General features: G+C 34.2%; 1 protein-coding gene across 14 annotated transcripts in view; it reads left to right on the forward strand.

Moving 5' to 3' along the window:
• Window positions 1-12290, forward strand: part of RERE (arginine-glutamic acid dipeptide repeats) — a 574348-nt gene that overhangs the window by 360246 nt on the left and 201812 nt on the right. For all 14 annotated transcript variants that reach the window (XM_007493036.3, XM_056795844.1, XM_056795845.1 and 11 more), the window contains one exon: window positions 3459-3563. In XM_007493036.3, the coding sequence (XP_007493098.1) occupies window positions 3459-3563 (105 nt within the window). The remainder of the gene's footprint in view (window positions 1-3458; window positions 3564-12290) is intronic.

Below are 12290 nucleotides of genomic sequence, written 5' to 3' on the forward strand. Positions count from 1 at the left end.
TCTCTCTCTCTCTCTCTCTCTCTCTCTCTCTCTCTCTCTCCCTCTCTCCCTCTTCCCCCTTGGGTTTCTTTTTCTCCTAAAATTTCACCTATATGAAAACTCTATTGTTTTATGTCTTCCCTTTGTTTATCCTTTGTTTTACAAAATCTTCCCATTGTTGATTATTCTGTTTTATCTGTCTTCCCTTTGATTTATCTACAGTTTGTCTTTCAGTTGCTATTTGTGTACTATCTCTTCCATTAGATTGGCAGCTCTCTGAGAATATGGATTGTCTCACTTTTCTTTGGATCCCCAGAGCTTAGCACAGTACCTGGCAATTAGTCACTGATATGGTTATATATATTAAACTACTATATTTGGATGCCATTATGTTGTAGAGGCATAGGTAGATTCTGGGAATCAAAGATTATAGATTTAGATTTGGAAGGGATCCTTGACATCATCTAGTTCAGTTTCCTCAGATTAATTGCACTTTTCTTGGTCTCCATGTTCAGTCATTCTTTGGGATACTTCCTTTAATGTACACTCTTTGAGGGCATGGACTATTCAACTTTTTCTTTATATACCAAGACTGAGCATAGCTATATCACAATAACTGCTTAAGTGTTCATTATCCCAGTAATGCAAGGATGTTTAAATATTAGGAATACCATCCACATAATTGACCATATCAACAAGGAAACCAACAAAAATCAACATGATTATCTCAATAGATGCAGAAAAAGCCTTTGACAAAATACAACACTCATTCTTATTGAAAACACTAGAAAGTATGGGAATAGAAGGGCTTTTTCTAAGAATAATAATCAGAATATATCTAAAACCATCTGCAATGGGGATAAACTAGAAACCTTCCCAGTAAGATCAGGAATGAAACAAGGATGCCCATTATCACCTCTATTATTTGACATTGTACTAGAAACACTAGCATTAGCAATTAGAAAAGAAAAAGAAATTGAAGGTATTAAAATTGGCAGTGAGGAGACCAAGCTATCACTGTTTGCAGATGATATGATGGTCTACTTAAAGAATCCTAGAGATTCAACCAAAAAGCTAGTCGAAATAATCAACAACTTTAGCAAAGTAGCAGGATACAAAATAAACCCACATAAGTCATCAGCATTTCTATGTATTTCCAACACATCTCAGCAAGAATTAGAAAGAGAAATTCCATTTAAAATCACGCTAGACAATATAAAATACATAGGAATTTATCTGCCAAGACAAACAAAGGAATTACATGAACAGAACTACAAAGCATGTTCTACACAATTAAAACTAGATCTAAATAATTTGAAAAACATTAATTCTTCATGGGTAGGACGAACTAACATAAAAAAATGACAAACCTACCCAAACTTATTTACTTATTTAATGCCATACTCATCAAACTACCAAGAAACTTTTTTATTGAATTAAAAAAAAAACATTAAAAGTTCATTTGGAAAAACAAAAGATCAAGGATATCCAGGGAAATAATTAAAACAATTTTTTGAAGGAAGGTGGCCTTGCAGTACCAGATATCAAACTGTACTATATAGAGGTGGTTATCAAAACAATATGGTACTGGCAATGAGACAGAAAGGAAGATCAATGGAATAGACTTGTGGTAAGTGACCTCAGCAAAACTGTGTATGATATACCCAATGATCCCAGATTCTGGGACAAAAATCCACGATTTGACAAAAACTGCTGGGAAAATTTGAAGATACTATGGGAGAGAGTAGGTTTGGATCAACACCTCACACTCTACACTAAGATAAACTCAAAATGGGTGAATGACTTGAATATAAAGAAGGAAACTATAAGTAAATTAGGTGAACACAGAATAGTACACTTGTCAGATCTTTTGGAAAGGAAAGATTTTAAGACCAAGGAAGAGTTGGAAAAAAAATTACAAAATATAAAATAAATAATTTTGATTATACCAAATTAAAAAGTTTTTGTACAAACATAATGAATGTAACCAAAATAAGAAGGAAAGCAACAAATTGGGAAAAACTTTTCATAACAAAATCCTCTGACAAAGGTCTAATTACTCAAATTTATAAAGTGCTAAATCAATTGTACAAAAAACCAAACCATTCCCTAATTGATAACTGGGTAAGGGACATGAATAGACAATTTCCAGATAAAAATGTCAAAACTATTAATAAGCGCATGGAAAAGTGTTCTAAATCTCTTATAATCAGAGATCTGCAAATCGACACAACTCTGAGGTACCACCTCACACCTAGCTGATTGGCTAACATGACAGCAAAGGAAAGTAATAAATTTTGGAGGGAATGTGGCAAATTTGGGACATTAATACATTGCTGGTGGAGTCATGATTTGATCCAACCATTCTGGAGGGCAATTTGGAACTATGTCCAAAGGGCACTAAAAGACTGTCTGCCCTTTGATCCAGCCATAGCACTGCTGGGTTTGTACCCCAAAGAGATAATAAGGAAAAAGATCTGTACGAGAATATTCATAGCTGCACTCTTTGTGGTGGCCAAAAATTGGAAAATGAGGGGATGCCCTTCGATTGAGTAATGGCTGAACAAATTGTGGTATATGTTGGTGATGGAATACTATTGTGCTCAAAGGAATAATAAAGTGGAGGAATTCCATGGAGTCTGGAACAACCTCCAGGAAGTGATGCAGAGTGAGAGGAGCAGAACCAGAAGAAAATTATATATAGAGACAGATATACTGTGGTACAATCGAATGTAATAGACTTCTTTACTAGCAGCAATGCAGTGATCCTGAACAACTCGGAGGGATTTACGAGAAAGAACACTATTCACATTCAGAGGAAAAACTGTTAGAGTAGAGACACAAAAGAAAAACAACTGCTTGATTACATGGGTCGATCGGAATATGATTGGGGATGTAGACTCTAAATGATCACCCTAGTGCAAACATCAATAATATGGAAATAGGTTTTGATCAAAGACAAATATAAAACCCCGTGGAATTTTGCATCAGCTACAGGAGGGAGTACGAGGAGGGGGAGGGAAAGAACATGACTAAATTGACTAATTAAATTAATAAAATTTTAAAAAAATTGTTCATTGGGTAATAGAGTCACAATTTGAAACCAGGTTTTTTGACTCCATGCCTGTCCTGTCTCTTCTACGCCATACTGAAATTTGCGTTTTAACTATACCACTCATTTGCTGTTACTTTTGGCAGGTCACTTATCCTGCTTTTCTGTGAAAATAAGTGTTGGACTGCATGACCTCTGACATTTCTTCTAGTTTTAGATTCCTCTGTCTGTACCTCTGTATAAGATAGAAATCAAATGTGATATCACAACTGATGAGAGAAAGGGTCATAGATTGCTTTTTTAACATATTCTCCTCCTTTTGTCCTCCGTTTTTGGGATTATTTTGACTTTTAACGTGTTTTTTGTTGTTGTTGTTGTTTGTTTGTTTGTTTTAATTTACCTGAAATCCTTTTTTCTTCATTTTCAGAGGGAAGTGTAATATCTCCCATTTTTCTGACATATTTGCTGCCAGAGAGTTTAAAGCTCGTGTGGATTCATTTTTTTATATATTGGGATATAATCCAGAGACAAGGTAAGTAATTTTCTTTTCCTTTTTAAACTAAGTTATTTACGTTTAGAGTAATCTGTTTTCAGAAATAAACATTCTCATTTAGGTTGAAATTTATGTAAGATGCTACTGGCTCTTCCCAAGGAATGAAATGGGATCTTAGGGCTGGAGAAGGGAAAAGATTTTTGGATATTTCTTTGGTTTGTTGATGTTTGCTTGCGTCTCTGCACACATGGAAAACACAATGAAAATTATACAAAATTATGTAGAAATAATCTTGAACAAAAAATCTTGCTGTGAGTATGACTCACCTCTATTATTGTTCATAGGGGAGAGGAAAAGGCAAGATGAAAAACCATTAATTTAGCAATGGAGAATTATTAAAGGCAAAATTTTTGTAGATTCTCTTTTGGAACTAGATTTAAAATGCCATACAGATATATAATGTTTGTGGTATCAAACTATATTAGCAATAAGATCATGCCCAAACAATTTTCACAGTTGTTAATTTTGATTTGAGTCCATATAGGACAGACTTTTAATTGAGCATAGTATTTTTTGATAAGGCTTTAAATTTGGGCTGTGCTTGACTAGGGAAGGCCTCGAATGCCAAAGTATTTTTTTCTTCATTTAGAATATAGAGCCATTGAATGATTTTTAGCATGAGTGATTTGAGCCTGTATCTGTGAATTGTTAAAATAAATTGATTAGAGTGACAGAAAGACTGAGGCACTGATTGGGTAACTGTTTTTATAGTGGAGATAAATGGCAATGAAGGACTCTATATTAGTTAAATGTCACTGGAAGAGAATGGTTGAGATTGGGTAAGTGAATTAAAAGAAACTTCATAAAAAGATTTCCTATTTAATAATAATGCTAAGTTGCTGCTAATCATAATAACTGAAATTTTATAGCATTTTGTGCCAAGAAGCACTATCTTAAGCACTCTAAAAACAATCCTTACTTTCTGTCTTAGAATCAGTATTGCCTTTTGCTTTGTAGTGCCTTTGGTGAAATGTCTGTATGTTTTCTAGGAGGAAGTTGGGTCTCATTTTTTCACTTTCTACTGAAAACGTTAGTTGTTCTTCTTTGGATGCCTCTGCTCTAGAGAATAGTTTTTTAATGTTAAATCTAAATACTGGCAGAAAAGGTTTTTTCAAACCTCATTTTATTCCTAGAAGTTACTTCCCTGTTTGCAGATGATATTTTTATTCTCCATAGATAATAGTGCATTTCTAAGTGAAATATTCCAGCTTCTTATGTTGACGTTAGTATGAAAATGATAATTAGTCTTGGAATCTTGAAACAATCAATGTCTCAAGCAGAGTTGTTTTTTTTTTCTTCCAGATTATGTCAGTGTCTTAAACATTGTATGGAGCACTTATGTTCCTTATGGCATTTGTGGTGATAGGCCCAAGTATCTATGACTTTTCCTCTTCTTACTGCAGTCATGACAGTATTTTTCCTTTACTTTTATTATTGTCTCACTGGGGTGGATAGTAGGTAATAGGTGATTCTTTGTAATTGCTTAAAATTTTTTTCTCATGCCTTTTTAGAGATTTCAAATGGATTCCTTTGGTCCTTTCAACTAGAAGAAGTGGTCTTTTTTTATGTCTGTTATACCATTTAAAAACACTTAGGGCTTTGCTGTGTTTTGTAAAAAAGAAACCATATATAAATATATCAGGAATATATTGAGGCAGAATTTGATTTTTGAGTGAAATGCTATCCCCCATGTTGAACTCCTCATCTAATTAGACATTAATTTGGACTATTTCTTTGAAAATATTTTCTTTTCATTCATATCGTTTGTATTCAGTTTACCTCTGTTACTGCAAAAATGTATCCCAAGTCTGGCCTTTCAGGCAGCAGTATAATGAAATTTTGCTTTTCTGAATGGATTTGCAACAAAATATGTTTAGAGATGGAAGTTTAATTCCACTTTTGTTACATTATGTTGTAAAGCAAATTTAAATATGAAGCATAGTCATGTGCACTCTCTTTGGTGTTTAGTAAATATTGACCTTGTGGCCTAACCAATTATACTCCCTTTGGGCATGTTAGAACTGGCATGTTTTATTTCTCTTGGTTTTTTGGTAAAAGGCTTGAAAGACCCAAACTGCTAACATTAGTAAGGGAATAAAGAATATCAAAACACATATGCATGTAAAACATGTAAAACCACTTAAAAATACCTTTATTGTGTTAAAATAAAGACAGTCTACAAACCACTTTTTAAGATACTGTTTATTTTCAAAATTGTCTTTTAAATTAATTGGTTCCTATCATTATCAATCCTTTCTCCTACTGAGCATATTCTAAAAAGAAATTCCCCCAAATAAAGTCTTGATAGATAGTGAGTAATCCAGCAAAAAACAATAACAACTTTTTATCAGTCTCAAAACACACTTCTTCATTTTTAAGTTCACTGTCTTTTTGGCAAGAGGTTCAGTGTCCTCAGTCTTTTGAATCTTTGTTGTGTGAGATAATTTTAGCTTGTGACTTGAAACCTAAATAATTGGTTGCCAGGGATGATTCCCAAATAACAAAATTCCAAAGTCAGCTGGGAATTATGGAGATTTTAATTAATATAGAGAAAAGGAAAGAAGGAATTAAGGGGAGAGAGAGAGAGGGAGAAGGAGAGACAGACAGTCATAGGGGAGGGAGGAAAGGGGGGAGAGAGAGAGAGAGAGAGAGAGAGAGAGAGAGAGAGAGAGAGAGAGAGAGAGAGAGAGAGAGACTTAGCTTAAAGTTCATATTCTAGCTTCACTATAAGGTATCAGTTAAGTACCTTCATTGTTCAATCAGGAGTTTACAACTTTATCTTCCCCTAAAGTATGTCTACGTATGGGTGGAGTAATGTAAAGTTTCCAAGACATTCCTGATTTTTGTTAGACCAAGTATCTCCATTGTTACAATAAGGAAATAGCTAAATCAAATCGTCTAAAGTATAGTCTTAGTAATTTTTAAGATTCACAGTTGATTATTTATTTTTCCATCATGTCTAACCCTTTATGACCTTATTTAGGGTTGTCTAGGTAAAGATTCTGGAGTGGTTTGCCTTTTCCTTCCCTAGCACATTAAACAGGTGAGGAATTGAGGCAAATAGAGTTATGTGTTAAAAATTTAAAATTAAATCTCAAATAATGGAAATATTATATTTTAATGATCGTTAGAAATCAAGGAATAAAGAGGTTATAAAATAAAAAACCATGTGCCCATTGCAGATTAGCTATTTCAAAATCCCCGTCTTACCACCATCACTGCTGATTCCTTCATCATGCCAAAAAGGAGGAAGAACCTCAAACTCCCACCCTCCTCTGTCTACAGGAAGTAAGTAATGTCAAGAAGTCAGTGTACTCTCAGGATATGTAGTTCTTTTTTTAGGGTAGCAGATTTTCAATTATATATGCCTCCCTGAGAGTCGAGGAAGATTAGTCTCTCTGACGGGTCTTGTAAACATACCAACTTTGAAATTACAATAATTTTAGGATAAGAGGAAAAGAGAACAAAACCAATAATTACTAGGCTCATTGACAAAAGGCCAGTCAGGGGGACTTCCCCTTTGGTTTAAGAGTATACATACAAAACATATGCATTTAATCCCACACAGTTCAAATAACCACATCCCAATATTCACTCTGGATCTTCTGTTGCAGCCTGTAGTCTGTGGAGGCATCGTCATGGTACCTTCTCCAAAGGGTTTTCTTTCTGGGTTCAGAGAAGTAGCATGTTTCTTAACTTAAAATTACTCTCAAAAAGAATTTAAACTTCTCAATTTAAAATAATAATAATTATACACCGGCGCCCTCCCCCTCCCCCCCAAAGGGTGATTGAAAAACACAGGGATCACTTAGGGATGCGTTGCTGAGTTATGAGGTATATGAGTCAATTGACAGAGAAATTAAAACATTAAAAAAATCCAAATAAAAATGATAATTTCTAGGTGAAATATAGACTATCAATGTCTTATGTGTAAAAATTCTGGAAAAACAAATTTATTTCTGTTTCTTGAATCAGGGCCCAATTAAGGTAATATCTATCATACATGTTTAGCCCAGGGTCACACAGTCACTAGTTAAGTGTCTGAGAACAAATTTAAACTAATGAAAATGAGTCTTCCTAATTCTAATCCCTATGCTCCCTACCTGCCCAGAGTTCTAAAGTCTAATTTATTTTTTTCTATAATGTTATTTTAATTGTTAATTGTTCTAGTTTTATATTCTGTTAACTTGTTTGATCATATTCCAGTTGATAGATATCCTCAGAGTTTCTAGTTTTTTTCATAGCAAAAAGGGCTGCCTTTAGTATTTTGAGTCATTTTGCCTTTTTTTTTTTAATAGCCAGAGGAAAAGAAAGAAATATGTATGAGAGATTATAATACAAAGCAACACATAATTACTAGTTGTTACAATGTCAATAGGATGTACTTATCTATAAAAGAGAGGAGGACATAGCTGAATGGAATAGAAACCAAAAATCCAATAATATGTTATTGACCAGAAGAAAACTTGAAATAGAATTATATATATAGAAATAAAATAAGGGATAGGAGCAAAATCTTTTATGCTTTAGCTAAAGTAGAAATGGCTGGGGTAGCAATCATGATTTTACAAAGTAATAAAAAAATAGATCTAATTAAAAGAAGACTAGTGTCAGTGAATTAAACGTTGATTCTATATATATTAGTAGATATAATATAGTATCTTAAATTCTTTTGAATATTCTTTTTTTATAAATACACTTTATTCTAAAATTTATTTTTTTAAATTTTGAGTTCCTATTTCTTTCCCCTTCAGTTCCCCTCCAACTCACATTGAAAAGACAAGCAATATAATATTTATTTTTTTTCTAAAGTCTTACATTTTAATTTTTGAATGAAAAGTTTAAATGCATTTCAGGGAGAAATAGTTAAAGAAATGTGCAAATATCTAATGACTCTTTTGAATCCTAGATAAATCTTATTTTAAAAAATTAAGATCCCAATTAGAATTTTATAAAAGATAGCTATAATAGATCTGGGTAATATCAAATGTGTTAGGCGTAGAAACATGAGGGGTTTTTATAAAAGGTTGGGCTAGATTAATAAGAGGGTTGCCAGGAATTTAATGAATTCCAAAAGATTTATTTTAACAATTTTTAAAATAAAATATAGAAAGAGTAAAGGTAAGAAATTCAGAGAGAGGATAGGGTATGATAACTAGTCTACACACTAAGTATTTCGCTCTGACCTCTGGCTCAGCCCAGGCAGAGCTAATTAGTCCTTAGCTGGAGTGGCCTCAGCCTTGATTCAGAGGTCCTGAGGATACAGGGAACCTCTCTCAAGAGGGTAGGTCTTTCTTTAGGCTAATCCCTTCAGAAAATCCACAAAAGGAGTTAGCCTTTTCCACTCACCCACTTTGTAGTTCAGAGGGAGAGATTTAAGAACAGTCACACCAAGTCCAAAGTCTTAGGTCTAATAAGCAGATTCTTTACCAGCCTCCAACTCAAACTCAGAACTCAAAAAGAACTCCTCACAGGAAGTTGTAACTCCTTTTTAATGACATTTAATTTTGCATCACTTCCTGTGACTCATTTCACATGTGCCAGTTATAGCTAAAATTTTGTTTAGGACTTCCCAGGGGGTAATCAGTTGATTCTGATTTGTCGCCGACTATTGCACACATGGGTCAAAGACCTCCTCCACTCAAGTAAGTGTGGTGTATATAGTTTTGGTAATTAAATCTAAAAATTGGCAAGGAAGAGTTAATTTAGTCTTCATAATCAGAGGAGAATTAATTTCATTTTCACAATCATGGGAGAGTTAATTTTGTTTTTCACAAATGACATGGCAATATCACTAAAATTGTCCATTTGTTAATGCTTTAAAAATCTCACAAATATATTCAATAATTCCTGGAGCTACTCAGCTGCCCCCTTTTCTTAATATTCTAATGAAAAATTCTGTTTGATATTAAGGGTAGTAACTTTTTTGCATACATGTGAATACCCGTTGAATTAAATAGTTGAAACTTGTTTCAGGGTGTGTTGGCATTTCCTTTGTTTCATAGGCAGTTTTGTGGACAAAAAGACTCATGTTTTCATTTTGTTAATGTTTCGTAAACAGTGTGTTTGAGAACATAAAAAATATTAAGTGATTACATGTATTTTAGTGACTTATAAAGAAGTTAAGCAGACAGTTGTATTTTTTTTAAATAAGATTTTTTTCCCCCCAAAGACTCTCACCCTGTCAAAATATGGGCACACCCTCCCATAAATGGGCCCCAGTAATTAGATCAAGTCAACTATTATATGCCTTATGGAATCTTTACCCACAGTTTTGGGATGTTCCATGTTTACAATATACCTAAAATCTATTAATAGAGTTCCTTCTTGAAAGATAGTTAATATGTTATGTAGATTAGATATAGGACAGATATTTCCTATACCATAAAAGAAATATATATAAGATAAAAAAAAGACCCAGAAGTATATATTGGCACAAGTCACCAAATAGCACAGAAGTCTCATTTTCTTTTAGGAACTTTATACTTAAGGCCTAATAATAGGAAACACTTTATGGACTTATTGGATAGGCATATCACTTCAGCTCTGTACTATCTAAACATTTCACTTAAGATTTATATTTTCAGGGCAGCTACATAGCTCTGCTCATTGAGAGCAAGGTCTAGAAATGGGAGGGGTCCTAGATTCAAATCTAACTACGGTTACTTCCTAGTTGTATGATCTTAGGCAAGTCAGTTACCTCCATTGCCTAGCCTTTGATGCTATTTTGCCTTGGAACCAATACTTAATAGTGATTCTAACACAGAAGGTAAAGGTTTAAAAAATTAAAAAATATATATTTCTTCTAGTACTCCAGGACATTGCTTGGTCTTATTTACCCAACTTCTTCTAGAAGTTGTTTCAGAGGTCACTTATGTTGGTAGCCAGAACCTAGATGGTTGTTGCCACGGTCAGAAACTCTTACACACAAGAGATCTCATTCTCATTCTTCACCAATAATAGTGACCATTTGTCAGGAGAATTCACTCTTCCTCATCTGATAGCACTTACGTTTTCCTCTCTATGTCTTCTTTCCTTCCTGTCTTGTGTGAATTGTTACCCTTTCTTCTTTTTAGTGCTATCTCCTAGACATGTAAATTCATGTATTTCCTCTCTATAAATCAATTGAGCCTATATGTTCCTACTGATTGCCTCCCAGTCATCTCTTCCCCGTTTTTAAACTCTTTTTCCCTTTATGTACTCTTCTATCTTCTGACTCCTCCTCTGGTACTTACAAGCATGGTAATACCTCTTTCATCATTAAATAACCCTTATTTTTAAGTGGTTAGATAGCACTGGATAGAATGCCTGACCTAGGGAAAATTGATGTTCAAATATGGCTTCAGACATTTCCTATCTGTGTGATCCTGGGCAAGTCACTTAACTCTTGACTGTCCAGCCCTCCCTGCTCTTCTCTCTTAATGTTGTTACTAAGACAGAAGGGTTAAAATCAAAATCCCTAAAAACCCTCATTTTATCCTGCCATTCTCTCTAACTGTGCTCTTATATCTCTCCTTATACTTCTCAGTTAAAGTTGAAAATGTCATCCATACTAGCTACCTTCAGATCTTTTCCTTGTTAACTTTCTTCCAATACTTTTGTAACTTTGCTTCCAGCTTCATCAATAAACTGGAATTTCTTTATTCACAATTATGATTGATCTCTCTCATCTCCAAACCTTGTATTTTACAGAAAAAGAAAATTATGCCACTTACTCATATAATCTTTTCCCCTAGGAAATAAGATTGCATTTTTTCTTTGGATATATAGCTAAACAACATTGTAGATATTTTTCTATCCTATGCATTTTACCTTAAAAATAATGTTAATATTGCTTTTTTGTTTTTATATCACTACCATTCTTCAGTATGAGTCTCCCTTGTTCAGTATTAACCAGCTGATATCCTTTACTTAAAAATTTTTAACAATCTTTTTAGAAGTGATGAATCTGAGCATATATAGTAAGCGAGGAAGTGTCAGTGCCTACTATATATCAGACACAGTGCCACATGATGGAAATTAAAAGAAAGACAAGATTGTTCTTGCTCTCAAGAAGCTCAGCAGTCTAATGGGGAAGACAACATACAAACAAATAAGCTGGATCGATTACAGATAACGTACAATGGGAAAGCACTCTGGTTAATGACTGAGGGTAGAGTGAGTATCAAAAGTTTTTCTCCTGTAGAAGGTAAAGATTTCGAGTTGGGTTTCAAGGAAGCCTGGGGGCAGAGATGAGAAGTTAGAGTATTCTAGGCACAAAGGGCAGGTAGTAAAATTGCCCTAGAATGAGGAACAAGGAGAGGCCAATTATAACTGGATATAAGTGGTGAGGATCAGTGGGGAGATCAGTGCTTAAGATGTAAAAAGCCTGACGTGGTGGAGCTTATGAAGACTGACTTTTATGTTTGGTCCTGTAACAAATAGTGGCCTATGGGAGTTTGTTGGTAAAGAGGGTCAATCTTGAAATTTAGGAAGATAATTTTGCCATCAGAATGGAGAGTGGATTTCAGTGAGCAGACTTTTGGTGAGAAAACCAACCAGCAGACGTTTGCAGTCCTCCATGTCTGAGGGGATGACGTCCTGTACCACGTTAGTTGTGGTTCAAAGGAGAGAAGCAGGTATACTGAAAAGATGCCTGATAAGTAAAACCCAAAGACCTTGGTAACATTAGATATGGATGAGCATGAGAGGGTGAGGAGTTGAAAA

The sequence above is a fragment of the Monodelphis domestica genome, chromosome 4, assembly GCF_027887165.1.
Source record: "Monodelphis domestica isolate mMonDom1 chromosome 4, mMonDom1.pri, whole genome shotgun sequence".
Classification (NCBI taxonomy): domain Eukaryota; kingdom Metazoa; phylum Chordata; class Mammalia; order Didelphimorphia; family Didelphidae; genus Monodelphis; species Monodelphis domestica.